The 17,972-nt window shown below is 51.2% G+C and overlaps 1 protein-coding gene across 1 annotated transcript in view; it reads left to right on the top strand.

The window, feature by feature from the left end:
- Window positions 1-3,744: 3,744 nt before the first annotated feature.
- LOC139061039 (uncharacterized) overlaps window positions 3,745-17,972 on the top strand; it is a 30,699-nt gene continuing 16,471 nt past the window's right edge. The window contains exons 1-3 of the mRNA XM_070540474.1: window positions 3,745-3,994; window positions 8,257-8,547; window positions 16,047-16,350. Of these exons, the coding sequence (XP_070396575.1) occupies window positions 16,129-16,350 (222 nt within the window). The 5' untranslated portion in view covers window positions 3,745-3,994; window positions 8,257-8,547; window positions 16,047-16,128. The remainder of the gene's footprint in view (window positions 3,995-8,256; window positions 8,548-16,046; window positions 16,351-17,972) is intronic.

Below are 17,972 nucleotides of genomic sequence, written 5' to 3'. Positions count from 1 at the left end.
GCCCTGCGGATTTTGCTCCTATCTGCATATTTTTTTCATGTATATTTATTCCATTTTCATGTAGAAGTAAAAGAAAACACATCAAAATGAAATCACCGGAGAGAGACCCGCGATTTGTAACCTATGAGATCAACGCATTAATCAACTCGTGAAAGATGGTGCAAATTACATTGTGCCAGCTGCTGAACTCTATGGTTTCAGACAGTGATGCATTCGAAGCCGTAGTCGTTAATTTACCATGACAAAGGAAAATTTTGCGCTAGGACAGCTACCACCAGTTTACCTTTTGTTCTGGTCACTTCGTTAGCTCCTCGAAAACAAAGCAGCCCAGAGATGACATTGCATTTTTCTCTGCAGAAACCTCGTCTGTAGCTCACTTATCCTACTGCAGTTAAAACTCGATCTAAGAGAATACTATTTTCGAAGTTCTCCATCTAATAAAGAAATTTTCACTAATCGGCAGGTACTCACAGAGTTCCGTAATATCATCAACCCGAATTAACGAAACAAACTTGGTCGAACTCGATTTAATGACATTTTTCTTCAAATAAATGAGTTAAAAAAGCGGTGATTTTTTTCTAATTTTGATACAGACGGGTTTTTCTTGAAGCGTGCGCTCCAAAGCTATCCCCTTAAAACATCTAGGTGCCATGGTCACATCCCTAGCTTTATTTTGACGAGGCTGCATGCCGCGCCCATGCACGGAAGTGTGGACTCAGCGCCACCTGGGTACAAGGTAATTTGCGACAAGTACAATGCAGCAGTAGCTTTTTTCGTGCCTCTACGTTACAATTTTAGATTTAGAAGGACCGCAAAATTGCTTTCTCGATTTTACACACTTCCCCAATTAATGAAATAACTCCAGCGTGGTCATTACTTCGTTAAATCAAGTTTCAACTGTACTTGCTACCCGTCGATGTAAAGAGAAAAGTGCAATGGGAACGAGGCCATCGGTAGCTCGCTGCCGTCTCTGCTCTGTGAATAGCTTTGCACCTTTGGCTGCCTGCCGTTTTAATGCGAAAGCATCAATTGACTCGAGAAGCGCAAAATCCGGCATCTTCGGTGTGACCACGCGATGGTACAAAAAGGCTACGAACCCTCGACCTTTGGTGCGAATCGAACCCGCCAATTTGGCGCTAGTTAAGGCGAAGGTAATTAAGTCACAGTTAACTAATACATTGTAATTAAGGCACCCGAACCCACGAACTTTTCTGTTGTTTAAGGCAATATAATTAGGAAACTCGAAGCGACGACCTTTTTGCAAGTCGAACCGTCGGCATCGCGCTGTGGCAAGTCTAAGCAACACGTAGTGTTCGCAATCCTTTCGCATTCATCCACATAGGGATAACTAAATGCAGTTGATTTTTTTTTGTTCTCAATTTTTCGGGAAACATTTGTTTCCTCGAGGGTCCTTGATTATTGACGAAGAAAACGGACGGCGAAATTTGACTTCTCGGATTCCGCACCCATACCGCGGGCCGGTAACTTCAATTTCACTTTACGCGTGAAAGGAACCCTACAGTGCATCAGAAATACTAAGGCACTTCAACACCTGACCTAAGTCTTTTGTTCTCACTATTTTAGGGGGGAGGGGGACACTGTTTACAGTATAGTCGTTCATTATTAGCAGACAAAAAAATGAGAGAGAGAGAGAAAAGGGAAGATGCTAACCCTCGATATCATTTTAGATTCTGCTCGTAAGTACGCTTACGAATGTCAATATGAGGCTATGGACTTTAACATTCAATGTACATTCGTGTTGCTGGACACTCTATATGCCCGTACTCTCCAATAATCTGAAGACAGCGCGTGTCATGCATCAGGAAGAATTTATTGCTTACGTTAAAAAGCTATGCCACCTTCTGTGACGTTTATACTCGGCCTACTTCTTCCTTTAAGGTTGTTATTATTAGACTTGTTCGAATGAAGGTATGTAATAATATACTGCTTAGTAATGCATTATTTGTTTGCATTTTTCTTGTTTTTCGTGCACGTTGCATATCCAACACAAGCACTTACGGTAATATTGCGTCGTCACCTCGTTCTCGCATCCTTTTGCTGTTTCTCCCCAACCTATTACGCCAATTCAGGAGAAGGCCAGAGAAAAGCTCCTCCGGCTAAAGTTTCGACCGTATCATTAAGCTTTCCCCTTGGTATAGGCATCGTTCACGCATTACGTAACACTAATATATATATATATATATATATATATATATATTGTCATGTGGTAGTGCCGGTGAAACAAGCAGCAAAACAGTGAATGGCAAAACTAGTCTTCCATTGGGCGAGCCTGGGCCCTAACACATAGGCTACGCTCAAAACACAACGATAGCGGCGAGAACGCAGTCAGTTAGCGATCGCAGAAAATCTGATCGGCGGGTCAAGCGCGTCTGCCTTTATCCGTCAGTCGTCGAATGTTCCAGAGTAACCGTTGGTACCTGTGTGCCTTCCACACAGCTCTGCACTATTCGCGTCGCGCATACATGCAATCAGAGTAGACAAGTTTCTGTGACAGACAGCGGGTGGAACCATCGATAACATTCGAGAAACTTCCGTTACGTGCAGGTGTGTCCTGCGCTCTGCGATAACGTTTGTTAGGTGGTGACAAGTGGTCACCCGGAAAAGGTAGACAAGTGCACGTGTCAATATACAAATATTTAATAAAGTTATTTTCAATAGGTTACAGTGTATCTTAGTTTCGTTATCATTTCCCCCCTTACCTGCCCCTACCGGGACTTTAGGGGTAACCGAATAAAAAGAGCATCCGAAAAATACCGAGATCATTGTCTCACGCGACGTTGGATGGAAGGCGAGAAGTCGCCGTTCGCAGGCGAAAGCCATGGTCTCGTTCGATCGGGTGAGTTTCTCCTGTTCTTAATAGGAGCGTTTTTGCTGCTGAGGCTCAGTGAGTTCAACATATCGGGAGCAGTTGAAGACAGTACAAGAGAATGCCTGAAAATATATGTGCATCGGGTCGAAGAGAAGAGGTGCGGCCATTTCGCGATAAAAAAAATAAATAAATATAATGAGAGCAGCATTCCGGGCAAGTCGGTAATTCATTACTTAAATGATATTTCGCGACACATAAAGAGAAACGACACGGACGGGAGAGAAGCCGACACACCAAGCGAAAACTTTCAACTAAATTTATTGTGCCACTGCGTCGATTTTATACATGGGAAGCAGTGTAGACCGCGCCTGCCCTTACAAGAAAATGAAGGGCGAATTCATGTAACATAGTTAGGAGTCATGTGATGCCTCCTCCAAGAAACTTTCTGTGAGAGCTAAAGACGGGAAGCTAACACACTCATCACTGGACGTCTGGAGGTAGAAAACACTCGAACGATTTCCCCAAGATGCACGAACACTTCAATGAACGAAAACGAGGTAAGGCAACTTCAACTGGACTATGTACGACAGTTGCGCCCTCATTTTTCAATGGCCGTTCAAGCCGAAGGGCATTAAAAAGGACATGCCAAATTAGTTCATCTGGGTTAGCTCGCGGAAGACAGCCAACGGGGTTCGAAGATTTTATTGAGCATTGATCTGAATGTTGATTTAAAGAGAATTTGTGAGTGCGCAATCAAAACAGGCTCTTTCAAACCAAAATCAAACCACGGCCGCTTTCTCGTGGTGGACAAGCGGCATGGCATAACCAGCAAGCAAGCAAGGGTAGAGGACGAAGAAGAAGAAGCGCGAGAACCAAGAAGACGCCATGTCGGACGATCTCCGCAAGTCCCAGAAGAAGCGCTCGAAAGAGTCCGGGAAGAAGACACGGGCGGCGGGGCGTTCTCGGCCTTCGCTCGTTAAGTCCCTGAGCAAGCCGTCCTTGGCTGCGCGACAAAGGGTGACGTCACCGGGTGGGGCTCCCGCCAAAACAAAGGACCGTCCCACAACGACCACCATCGGCACCACCGCCGCCACCACGGATGGTAAAAAGACCAAGGCTAAGCGCTCCAAGCACGGGCAGCGAGGGATCGAAAGACTGAGTGGGGTAAGCGATGCATCAGAGACTGCCCATATTCCGGCACGTCATAAAAACGTAACGGTTCCGGCGCGTAACCCTTGAGAGACAAGCAATGGACCCTTAAGTAACAATAGACGTGAGTGGAGTAATGAATGGTCGACGTGCACTCGGCTGTGAGTGACGTCACGAAAGCTGAGTGGAATAATTTGGAGGATGCATCGCCTTTACGAGTGCAACACGATAGCGTTCAAGGACCCCTAAAGCTTCTCACGCTTCCCGGCAACTGCAGCTTACGTAACCGTAATATGCACCGGAAATAGCTGACGGTGAGCGCTGCGCACGAAGGCGAGCTTTATGGTTCTTTTGTTGATGACAGCCAAGGAACCAAAGGGCTGCGTCGCTCCTGCTATGCTCTCGGACAAATTTTCTTGGCTATGTAATGAAAGTTCCGGGGGCGGAGCTTCTGCACGAGTGCATTCGTATGCAGTGTAGTCCGGGCGCACTCGGCACCCGTTTCGGTTTCGCCAACCTCGCACAACCACTTTAGTGAGGGAAGATGCAATTAACTCGGCATGAATCAATGTTTATTCACATCCGATACGTACCAAGTTGTGAACCGTGAGAATCGCAGCCTTCGTTGGAGCTCCCATGCAGCCGTATGGCGTCGGTCAGGGCTTGGACGCGCAACCGACGCTGGCGCTGGTTGAGCGCCGGCGCAGCCGTCAGCTCGCTCGCTCACTCGTTTGTACCTAGATTTCGAAGTTTGCCATTTCCAGATGGGCTCGCTTGGTTTCCGCGCAGATGCTGGAAACACTTTATTTTATGCGAAGCATATTACTAGAGCTCAACCCAGCTCCTCAGGCGCGGCGGTGTCGCCTTCAATACCACGTGACACCGTGACGTCACGACAGAGGAGAAACGGGGCTCCAACTCGCGCCGTTGCTCGAGAGCTCAACCCAGCTCCTCAGGCGCGGCGGTGTCGCCTTCAATACCACGTGACACCATGACGTCACGACAGAGGAGAAACTGGGCTTCAACTGGCGCCGTCGCTCGCGGCGTCGCCCCCCGCATCGGACGCGGTGAGCGTCGAGCAACGCAGCGTTCGGCGCGACAACGATTTATTCATGAAGTGCAACGCCGCAGACACCGACACTGATGACACCGGCTTTTCTGCGACACGAGCTCCTTAACGCTGTCGCGTTAAAGTAAAGGCTAGTATGCTTCGCATCCTGGGCATAACCTTAGGTAAGCCACAGCCATTTTTTTATTGGTGTGCTGCAACGGTGTTTTGTTGGCGAGATTGGTGAACGGCCTCTCAGGGGAATTGATTGACGGGACAGCAGGCGACAAACACTCACCAGAAGACACATGTGCCTTTTCGCGTTTTGTGAATGAGCAAAGCGTGCAATGGTTTCGGGTGTGCCAAAACTCGAAAAAGCAATATAAAGGTACAATAAAATACCAATAGCTGACTGGTTAAGGATACGCATCGTTTAAAACTAGGTGCTGTACAAAACAAAAATAATATTGTTTTCAATTTCCCACGTAAGAAAACGTGAACAGAAGTGTGGGACTAATTCCAGCAGCAGTGAAAGAGGTGCGCTCAGTTTCCGTAGCCTTCGTTTCATTGCCAAGAAAAGTTGTCCGCGACTAGAAGACAGACCTCAAACAGCAGCTGGAAAACGCTCCGCTTAAGAGGGGTTTGTGTTTGAGTTTTCGCCTAACATACTTATGTATTCACGTGTATTGGAATTACAATCCGTCTCTATCGCCTCTGAAGGTTGTGTCTGTGTTATACTTTACGATTTCTCTACATATTTTACCCTGAGAAATTCAATTAGTTCTGTAATTTCCCTGCGCCACATGGAGGGCTTGTCTGGTTGTGTATCCGTGGTTTGAAATTCGTTTGGCCAATGCGCTAACGCTTAGTAACCATGCTCATTACCTGCTTGCTTATTAAGGCTCGGACTGCCTTGACGCAACACAGGTCAAGGCATACAACCGCGGATACAACCACAGCCATCCGCGGGGCAGTGTGACCACACGAGGGTGTGCCACCCCCGTTTCCAGCTCTGGGTTCCATTGAGCCAAACAAAACCCCGTAGATCGACTGGCACACACGGTCGAATCGAGCAACCTTAGGAGCATGCATCATAACTTAAGGGATAGCTTTCCGCTTAAATCATCAAAAATTACGGCAGGACGAGCCCCCACTTCGAGAAACTTCTTGCTCAAGCGGCGCAGCTCCCGGGTGATATGGAACCGGACCTCGTTCCGTGCTTTCGCAAGCACTTCGTGAAGGCCATGCGCCCGATCCCCGAAAAGTGCGTCACAGCGTGCCAACCGAACTTGGTATGAGCACTCGGTGAGAACAAGCACGAACTGGTTGATCACCTGATTAGGCAGAGGGTGCAAAAATCGAACTGTCTCATAAGGAACGCCTGGGAGCTTAAAGAGACTAGCAGTCCTTTGGAGAAGAGCTGCAGTAAGCAAACACTGCGTAAAGATATGAGCCGAGTCCTCACGACCGCCACAAAAGGGGCACACTCCACGAGCCGGGATGGCTGTGAAGCGCCGGTAACTCAACGGAAGGCATCCTCGCGCCAGGCGGTACATGAACGTAGCTCGCCTAGCGTCGAGGAAACCGGCCGTAATGAGCTTCCAGTTTGCCCTGTGCATGGACAGATCGTGCCTTTGGCAATGCGGGGGGAGACCAGGTTTGTGCCCTGTAAAACCGACTTGGCTGTTTGTGTGTGGAGCGCAGTTCCTCAGTTGTGCTGCACCACAACAGCCCCCTTGTCTGGGAAGGACCGTTGGCCCGAACCAAGTGCCCCCGCCCAGTCAGACCGGGCTGAAGGGGAGTACCGGGGTCAATGTATCGAATGATGGTTTGGGTTGACGAGTACATGTAAGCTCTGGGATGCGGCGCCTCCGGGTGCCAAGTTTTCTTCCCATCTGACAACGGTGCTGATTAACGCTCTCGCATTAATAAGCAAGGTCCGGTAGACAAGTCGCAGACCACAACGTGACAAAATACTGAGTGTAGTATAAGCAACGCTGGATCACGAAATAAAAGCTGCGGCCTGCCGTAGTTGCGTTCTCGGCCGCTTGGCTGGGCCGAACGGCGCTAACTGCTGGGGATGGGACGCATCGGCGACGGCGTTCCACGTGCGTGCGTGACGCATTTTCTATGCTGATCTCAGACAGCAGACCTCGGCTTCTGGCGTTGCGGCGGATAACAGCGTTTTCGTTGCACGCGGCAGGCCGCACATTCTTTTTTAATATATATCCAGCGGCCGTGGCTGGGTAGGCAAGCCACAGAGCAGTACGTCGGGAAAAGGAGCATGTTTTTTATATATATATACCAGAACTTACACCAATTAGGTGCAAGCAACGGTCGAACGACAAGCCAGAGACCGTGACATATCGAATATGAAGTTCCACAAGCTGCTGTCAGTTAAAGTGAACGCTCGAAGATGTATAGAGGGACCCAAAGAGGAACACGAATGCACATTAAGCTGATAAGTACTACAAGAAAAAATCCGTAGAATAAGTTCCTGGCACGAAAGAAAGATGAACATATAGAGGCAAACATTGAAAGTTTACTCGACTGTGACATTTCTACAAGAAAACAAATATGTACCAGACATATTCGAGCATTCCTCGTGCACAAAGAACTTTCTCTCACCCGGCCTTCTTCCACCAGGCCTCGTCGAAATGAAGCGTGACTTCCTAATTCGCCATAACTCCAGTAACGGTAATGCATAGTGTCGCCTGGCCGCAGCACCAACCTACTATATATTACGCCACTTTTCCTTCTTGGTCACGACCATCTCGGAATGCACATGCGACCATCCGCGCGGCTATTTTGGATATTCTAAAGCAGCCCCAATAATGTAGTGAAATGATGTCGAAAACACACCTTTTCGCTCAAAATTTGCGGTAGTCGTAGCACCTTAGAGAAGTATAAAACCATGTACCTTATCTACAAACGCAGGACAGCTAGCGACGTTTCTACGTCTTGGCTGCTAGGGGCAAGCGCTTGAGCTACGTGAAGGGAATTGCACCAGGAATCACCTGTAAATGGTTCCTGCTAGAGTGGTTCCTCACAGTGTGCGTGTATATACGCACACTGGGACAGCCGAGAACCTAGACTTCTGTTTCTAGACCATAAGAACAGCCTAGGAGGCTGGCAGACGGCACGCTCGTGATTTCGAAGACAGTGTAAAATCTTGCTCTGAATTCGTGCCCCGTGAGTCACGACAGACTGGCCGCCGCGCTCGCCGCAGGTCGACCTGTCGGCGCTGGGCATCCACGATCCGGTCGAAGAGGCCCATCGCCGTGAGCGCCAACGAACCTTCCGTGCCTGCCTCGTCATCGGCGCAGCTGTCGCGGTCGCTTTCACTGTCCTCCTGGGCGTCGCCTCGACGTTGGCCTGGCGTTACCGCGCTGGACCAGCCGCGCACAGTTCGGGATGCCCGACTGCGGCGTGCGCTGAGTACGCGGCCCTCTTAAGCAACGCCATCGACGAGAGAAACAGGCCGTGCGACAACTACTACCAACACATCTGCAGCATCGAGGTATGGGTTCTCCTCACCAGTATGTACGAAGCAACAAACTTTCGTAAGCATGGGGAGGAGCAGTGCGTGCTAATTGCACGGACATGCAGAGGCACACGTAAAGAACAAGGCGGGCGCGGTTTGGTTGCGATAGCAATTACACAGACACTCGGTGCGCATCCACGCCGTCGGCGTCCTCCGCGCTATCGCCGTTGTCGTGCTGTCCGGTGAAGGTACATGGGGTGGTCGCGCGCAGAGTGTTAGTCTTCAGAGACGCAACGCGCGTTTGCATGCAAAAACGACGAAGCGAATCGAACGTACCGTCAACGCTACGACCAGTCGCCTCGACGGCAGAGGAAGGCCAACTTTCTGTCTTCCGCTGCAGGCACGCGTATATGTTCTGGCAAACGTGAAGCGAACGTTATCTAATATTTCTTTTTCGCTGGGCGCTCAATTAAGCCTACCGTTTTCCGTTGGTCTCACCTCGTGCGCCATCGATGTGCGACACCTGCGGTGCCAATGCAGTCCCTGCCTTGCCCGCGTTTTGTGACGCCTGGTAGCGGTGAGGGCGTTGTTCCTGCCGTCCAGCAGTGGCAGCCATGCGTGCGACGTGGCGCCAACGTGTCGCACCCGTGTAAAGTTAGAACCGCGTCTGATGAATTCAAGCGCAACGCTAGACCTCCGTATGCAGCAGTCACTGCCTCGACCTTCGGGCAATATTGAAAACTGCTCCCGTGTTCGTATTCACATAAATAATTAGTTAATAATAAATAATTAATTTATAATAGGGTATATTAGGTTAGGATGGCAGTAACCAGTACCTTCGAGTGAAGTGATTTTAGCATGGGCTAACGTAGTAACGTGCCCATAGGCTTACATTTCTTTCTTTTTCTTCTTTTTGCGGGCGACCCAAGCAAAGAATTTGCTTGGCTGCGTATGCCTTTTATTTGACTACATTAAAGCGATTTTACAGCCAAGCTCTTTATGGCTAATTCCCCCGGAATCATTTCCGGGTGTGGACACAAAACTCCATACGTGGGCAGGTCCAGAAGATAGTGCAATACTGGGATGAGCCACGGCAGAGGTGACGCAGGCGTTAAGCAATCCTCACATGTAGGCGAGACCACGAAATTAAGGCAATGCCTGGCCGACCCGCGGCGGAGGTAAAGCAGGTGTTAAGCGCCCGTCATACATATTGACACGTGTACTTATCTCTATCGGGCGACCACGTTTCGCCGCTTAACAACTGTAATCGCACAGCGAGGGACGCGCCTGAGTGTATCCGATGTTTCTGGAAAGTTATCGATGCTTCTACCCGGCTGTCTGTTGTCGCCGAACCTTCTGTTATCTGATTTCATCGCGTAACGCGAATGGTATAGAACTTTGTGGAAGGCACACGGGTCCGAACAATTAGTCTGGAACATTCGACGACTGCTCTATAAAAGCCGACGCGCTTGACCCGCTGATCAGATTTTCGACGATCGCCGACTGTGTTCGCCGCTATCGTTGTGCTTTAAGTGTAGCCTGTTTTGTGGGCACAGGTTCGCCCAATAAAAGCTAGTTTTGTCTTACACAATACTGCTACTGTGTTCTTTCTTCACCGTCACTACCACGTGACATCTGGTGGAGATGCTAGTGCGTTCATGTACCGAACGCCCCCGCAAAGCCGCGATCCAAGCCCGAAGCCCGAGGAAAAAACCGACACCGCCCAAGACCAGCGTGCTAGCCGCAGACTGCAAGGACTGCCCCCAGAGCACGGACTTCTGCCTGAGGCGACAAAGAAGATCGTGGTCAAGACAACCTCAATGGCTGCCCCAGCGTCCCCCGTTATCTTACAACAACCCCGGGACCCACCGACCTTCCATGGAGCAGCGACTGAAGACCCGGAATCCTGGCTGGAGACCTACGAGCGAATCGCGACATTCAACAACTGGGACTCCGACGACAAGCTGCGGCATGTCTACTTCGCCTTAGAAGACGCCGCCAGAACGTGGTTTGAGAACCGGGAGTCGACCTTAACGACATGGGACCTCTTCCGTAGCGGCTTCCTGCGCACCTTTACGAGCGTCGTGCGCAAGGAAAGGGCCGAAGCCATGCTGGACGCCCGAGTGCAGCTACCGAACGAGAACGTTGCTATCTTCACGGAAGAAATGAAACGTCTCTTCCGCCACGCCGACCCGGATATACCCGAAGAGAAGAAAGTCCGCCTTCTCATGCGTGGTGTGAAGGAAGAACTTTTCGGCGCACTGGTGCGAAGCCCACCGAAGACCGTAGAAGAGCTCCTTCGCGAGGCAACCAGCATTGAGAAGACACTCGAAATGCGGAACCGGCAATTCAACCGCCGTACGAGCTCTACCCACTACGCAGGAATTCAATCACTGGCCACAGACGATCTGCGCGAGACCATCAGGGCCATTGTGCGCGAAGAACTGCGCAAGGTCTTGCCTTCGTCGCAGCCTCAAGTGGCCTCGATCGCCGACATCGTGAAAGAAGAGGTGCACCGATCCCTTGGAGTTCCTGAGGTGGAACCAGAATCACCGCAGCCGGAGGCAATGACCTACGCCGCCGCCGTCGCCCGCCGTCAAGGCCCCCCTGCGCGACCGCGCCAGGGTCCTGCAACGCCGCAATTCCGTCGTCCGCCGCCGCCGCCGCAGCCAGCACGCCAATACGTCGCCCAGCGCACCTACGCGAGGAAGACGGACATTTGGCGAGCCCCCGACCACCGCCCGCTCTGCTATCACTGCGGAGAAGCCGGCCATGTGTACCGCGGATGCCCATACCGCGACCTGGGACTGAGAGGGTTCGCCGTCAACGCGCCGCGTCCACAGCTTGGCGAGCGCCCACGTGAAATCGCCGATTACCTAGCCGCCACTCAGGGAACAGGCCGCTACCTGTCACCGCAGCGTCGACCATACACTGGCTCAGCTCGGGGCCGCTCTGCGAGCCCATATCCGGAAAACTAAAAGCAGCAACCGATGGAGGTGCGGTTGCTGTTCGTCGAATTGACGAAGAACCTCCGCCGCCGACGAAGTCGATGAAGAAACCATCTCGACGACCTAATGACGACACGCCGCCGTCCCGACGAAGTCAGCAAGCCAAGACTACACCGACGAAAGACGACTTGACGACGCGACGCAGCCGTGATCCGACGCCAAGACCTAACTGCAACGCCAGACAAAGAACCACCGACCTCGACGTGCTTCTCGACGGCCACGCAGTTACCGTCTTAGTGGACACCGGTGCTGATTACTCCGTCATGAGTGGACACATCGCCGCCCAGTTGAAGAAGGTTAAGACTGGATGGGAAGGCCCTCAAATTCGCACCGCTGGAGGACACCTGATTACGCCGACTGGAATCTGCACGGCAAGGATAACCATTCATGACCGGACTTACCCTGCCACCTTCGTTATCCTCCAACAGTGTTCTCGAGACGTCATTCTCGGTATGGACTTCCTGAACCAACACGGCGCAGTCATCGACCTGAAGTCGAAGTCAATAACGCTGTCGGAAGATAAAGCGATACCGCCGGAGAGCCCTCGTAGTCACCACGCCTTGAGTGTGCTCGAAGACCAAGTGAGCATCCCGCCCCGCTCCAGCATTGTTATTTCGGTCGGCACCGAAATACCCGCTGACGTAGAAGGTGTCATCGAAGGCGACCAACGCCTCCTGCTAGACCGTGAAATTTCCGTGGCAAGAGGGATCGCTCGACTGCATGGAGGGAAAACTGAAGTGTTGCTGACAAACTTCAGCCCGGAGTTCAAGCACATCAACAAGGCCACGACGATCGCATACATCGAGGAATTTCAGGAAACCAGCGATGCGTTTGTCCTCTCGGATTCTGTTGCATCTACCCCGACGACCGTAGTTCCCGAGCCAGACTTCGACATAAATCCAAGTCTCCCCGTGATTAAGAAGCAACAGCTCAGAAGTCTCCTTCGACGATACAAAGACTGCTTTTCGACGTCATCGAGGATTCGACAAACCCCAGTCGCAAAGCATCGCATAATAACCCAAGAGTGCGCTCGACCACTCCGCCAAAGCCCTTAACGAGTTTCGCCGCGAGAACGCGAAGCTATAAGAGAACAAGTCGACGAAATGCTGCGCGACGACATCATCCAGCCGTCGAAAAGCCCGTGGGCATCCCCTGTTGTCCTGGTGAAGAAAAAGGACGGAACCCTACGTTTCTGCGTCGATTATCGTCGTCTGAACAAGATCACGAAGAAGGACGTAAACCCCCTTCCACGGATAGACGACGCATTGGATCGGCTCTGCAACGCTAAGTACTTCTCCTCGATGGACCTCAAGTCTGGCTATTGGAAAATATAAGTCGACGAAAGAGATCGCGAAAAGACCGCCTTCATCACCCCAGACGGCCTCTACGAGTTCAAGGTTATGCCATTTGGACTGTGCTCGGCGCCTGCAACGTTCCAGCGCGTGATGGACACGGTTTTAGCGGGATTGAAATGGCAGACCTGTCTCGTTTACTTGGATGACGTCGTTGTATTCGCCGGAAATTTCGACGATCACCTTAGGCGGCTTGCCACAGTACTAGAGGCCATCAAGTCAGGCTCACTCTGAAGCCAGAAAAATGCCGCTTCGCTTACGACGAGCTTCTATTCCTAGGCCACGTCATCAGTAAATCCGGAGTACGCCCCGACCCGCAGATAACAGCTGCCATCGCAAAGTTCCCGCAGCCCACCGACAAGAAGGCAGTGCGTAGATTCCTTGGCATGTGTGCCTACTACAGGCGCTTTGTCAAGGACTTTTCACGCATCGCCGAGCCGTTGACACGTCTAACTAAATGTGATGCTGAGTTCAAGTGGGAAACGCCGCAGGCCGACGCATTTGAAGAACTCAAACGACGCATGCAGTCGCCGCTGGTACTTGCGCACTTCGACGAGTACGCCGATACAGAAATCCATACTGACGCCAGTAGCCTAGGCCTCGGTGCCGTTCTAGTCCAGAGGAAAAACGGAGTCGAACAGGTGATATCTTACGCTAGCCGATCACTGTCAAAAGCGGAAAGCAACTATTCCACGACCGAAAAGGAATGCCTCGCCATCGTTTGGGCTACAGCTAAATTTCGCCCTTATCTTTATGGCAGGCCATTCAAAGTCGTCAGTGACCATCACGCTTTGTGTTGGCTAGCGAGTATAAAGGATCCTTCAGGACGACTGGCGCGGTGGAGCCTCAGACTACAAGAATACGACATCACTGTAACCTACAAGTCCGGAAGAAAACACTCCGATGCCGATTGCCTATCACGTGCCCCCATTCACCCGCCGCCGCAAGATGACGAAGATGACGACGCCTTCCTTGGCATGATAAGCGCAGAAGACTTCGCTGAGCAGCAACGGGCAGACCTGGAGCTAAAAGGCCTGGTGGAATATTTGCAAGGGCACACCGACGTTGTCCCCAGGGCATTTAAGCGCGGACTATCTTCCTTCACGCTTCAAAACAATCTCCTCGTGAAGAAGAACTTTTCACCAGTCCGCGCCAACTACCTTCTTGTTGTCCCGTCAGGACTTCGTCCAGAAGTATTGCACGCCCTACATGACGATCCGACCGCTGGACACCTCGGTTTTTCCCGGACACTCTCGAGGATACAACAAAAGTATTATTGGCCGCGCCTGACCGCCGACGTCGCCCATTATGTCAGAACATGCCGAGACTGTCAGCGACGTAAGACACCGCCGACAAGGCCAGCCGGATTACTACAGCCAATCGAGCCTCCTTGCCGACCATTCCAGCAGATCGGGATGGACTTGCTGGGACCCTTTTCGACGTCAACAACCGGAAATAAGTGGATCGTCGTGGCGACAGACTACCTCACCCGCTTCGCTGAAACTAAAGCACTGCCGAAAGGTAGCGCAGCCGAAGTGGCGAAATTTTTTGTCGAAAACATTCTGCTTCGACATGGCGCCCCAGAAGTCCTCATCACCGACAGAGGAACGGCCTTTACAGCGGAGCTCACCCAAGCCATTCTGAAATACAGCCAGACAAGCCACAGGAGCACAACTGCCTACCATCCGCAGACGAATGGTCTCACGGAGCGCCTGAACAAGACGCTTGCCGACATGCTAGCAATGTACGTCGACGTCGAGCACAAGACGTGGGACGCGGTCCTGCCCTATGTCACCTTCGCTTACAACACGGCGGTGCAAGAAACAACACAGATCACGCCGTTTAAGCTGGTTTACGACAGGAACCCGACGACGACGCTCGACGCCATGCTGCCCCACGTCATTGACGAAGAGAATGTCGACGTCGCTAGCTATCTCCAGCGCGCCGAAGAAGCCCGACAGCTCGCCCGCCTACGGATCAAGAACCAACAGAGGACCGACAGCCGATACTACAACCTGCGACGACGCTTTGTCGAGTACCAGCCTGGCGACCGTGTTTGGGTCTGGACCCCGATATGCCGACGAGGACTCAGTGAGAAACTACTCCGACGCTATTTCGGACCCTACAAGGTCATCCGACGTATTGGCGCTCTGGACTATGAGGTCGTGCCAGACGGCATTTCGCTTTCACAGCGGCGCCGCGCACGATCTGAAGTGGTCCACGTGGTGCACCTTAAACCCTTTTACGGACGCTGACGAACTTCGTCATTTTTGTTCTTTTCTTTGCTACGAGTGCTTTTGTTTATTACCTTCGTTTGTTTGCAGCATCGGGTCGATGCTTTTTAAGAGGGGGGTATTGACACGTGTACTTATATCTATCGGGCGACCACGTTTCGCCGCTTAACAACTGTAATCGCACAGCGAGGGACGCGCCTGAGTGTATCCGATGTTTCTGGAAAGTTATCGATGCTTCTACCCGGCTGTCTGTTGTCGCCGAACCTTCTGTTATCTGATTTCATCGCGTAACGCGAATGGTGTAGAACTTTGTGGAAGGCACACGGGTCCGAACAATTAGTCTGGAACATTCGACGACTGCTCTATAAAAGCCGACGCGCTTGACCCGCTGATCAGATTTTCGACGATCGCCGACTGTGTTCGCCGCTATCGTTGTGCTTTAAGTGTAGCCTGTTTTGTGGGCACAGTTTCGCCCAATAAAAGCTAGTTTTGTCTTACACAGTACTGCTACTGTGTTCTTTCTTCACCGTCACTACCACGTGACAATATAGGCCGACCCCGAAATTAGTGCGATGCCTAGCCGAGCCGCGGCCGAGGTGACGCAGGCGTTAAGCACTCATCGCATGTAGGCAAGACTACGAAATTAAGGCAATGCCAAGCCGACCCGCGGCGGAGGTAAAGCAGGTATTGAGCACCCCTCATACATATAGGCCGATCCCAAAGTTAGTGCAATGCCGGGCCGACTCGCGGCGGAGGTGACGCAGGCGTTAAGCGCTCCCCATACGTGGGCCGATACCGAAGATAGTGCAATGCTGGGCCTGCCCACGGCGAAGGCGCATTTCGCCATTAAGGAGCCCACATTTACACAGCTCCGCGTGTCATCGTTCTTCACAGAGTGGAAGGGCACTGAGTTTTTTTTTTCTTATCTCCTACGTTTGCAGATGAGCCGGCTCAAGAACGACATCAGCACGGTGTACCGTATCCGGCGCGACTCTCAATAATGTAACGACCAGGCTGCGGAATATGAGTGTGCCGGATCAGGAGCAGTCGCCGCTGCAGAAAGCGGCCGCCTACTTGCAGGTTTGCGAGAGCGTAATCCGCGGCAGCAACGTCCAGGAGGTGAGGGAGGCTCTCAAAAAAGGCGGCATCACGTGGCCCGACCACGTGGATCCTTCGGCCAGTCTCACCGACGGGATCTTCTACATGTCGGCGAAACTGCACACGACTGTCCTCATTCGCGTAGAGGTATGGCGGTATACGGAAGCGTATACGGAATGCTGTGAAATTGAACGAACAGAGCTCAAGCTGAACAGAATGAAAGATGGATTATGGAGAAATCATTTCTAAGTCCCCATTGCAGTTTTTCTACAAAACGGGCCTACATATTTATATTTCTGGTTCCGTGCGGATGTTGTGCCGCGAGGCAAGCCAAGCGGGAAAACAAAAAGGCTCCACAAAAAAAGTTGACTCGCCGTCCCTGCCCTGCGAAAGCCAATGTCCCGCGAAGCTGTGGAAAACCGCCTCCACAACTGCTGATGGGGGCATCTATAAATTCGATAGCATTATGTCGCCCATGAAGTGAAACACTGGGCGTTAACAACCGGTGGTGAGGTGACGTTTCACGTGATTACGTCATCACGACAGACTGACATGACGACGTCACACCATAGGTGGCGTGATGAGCCTCACGTCAAACGTTACATTAGGTACAAATGGCATCGTCACGTGACGATATCGCCTGATGACTTCATCACGCCATACGTGACGTTGCGCAGTGACGTCATCGTCAAGAGATGGTGTCACCTGATGACATCATGTGCTACCTCTTGGATGAGCCGCACACATTGCGCTTCGCGCTTCTTTGCAATGTCTGCGGGATTGGCCGAATTTTGTGTGCGAGCACGTGGCAAAGGAAAATCACGACCAACTACAGGCTGAAAGCTTCGCTCTAAAATGTAAGCCTATCGCCCCTTACAATATCGGCTTAGCCAGGTCCAATCAGTTATATCGAGAGCGCCGATTCGGTGCTTGTGTACATCAGTTCCCGTGCACCTGATGATGCATGGCTACGCGATGGATAAAGAGACACGCGCAAATTGGCTTGCATGAATAAATGAAAAAAGGTAAGCCTATAGGCCACTACAATGTAGGTTTTGCCAGGATGAATCTCTTCTCTCGAAAGTACCGGCTCGTTGCATACATCACTGCTCCTGCTCGTGTCCCTGGTTATTCACGCGATGAATGAAGGAATTCAGGAAGCTTGGGTAAACAGGAAAAATGAAAAAAATAAAGAAAGGTAAGCCAACGGCTCGATACCACGATAGTCCAGACTGGTACAATCACTTCTCTCGAAGGCACTGGTTTCCTGCACATATAATTTTCTGTGCCCATGCCGGTATTTATTTACGCAAAGAATAAATGTATACGTGCAGATTGGCTTGCACGGAAAGATTAAAACGCTATTGACATTAGAATAGCAGAATTTTGCGCCTCTTGGTGATGCATATTTGGCTATGGTGGGAATCAATAGACGAGACCAAAGCAAGGCGAGATATTCACAGTGAGGTCTCAGCCCACCTTTTCGTTCGATAGCTGCTTCTCCATTTTTTATTATCTTCGACTAATGCGGTTTGATGTCTTCGTCAAATGCGGTTTGACAGCTGACAAGAGGCGGAATTCATCACTGCGAATCAATGCAAGTAGCGGGGCACTAGAAACGTTCAGGTTCTTTACCTACGTTTACTGTCTTATCATTTAAGTCTTTCATCGCTGGTGATCTGCTTTTTGCTTTTACCACTTGTACAACAAAGCATGCAGCTGAACCAACCTTTTGACACAGATCACTGTCCTCATTCCAGGAGGAACTG

The sequence above is a fragment of the Dermacentor albipictus genome, chromosome 6 (assembly GCF_038994185.2).
Source record: "Dermacentor albipictus isolate Rhodes 1998 colony chromosome 6, USDA_Dalb.pri_finalv2, whole genome shotgun sequence".
Lineage (NCBI taxonomy): Eukaryota > Metazoa > Arthropoda > Arachnida > Ixodida > Ixodidae > Dermacentor > Dermacentor albipictus.
This window is presented reverse-complemented; position numbering and strand designations above follow the sequence as displayed.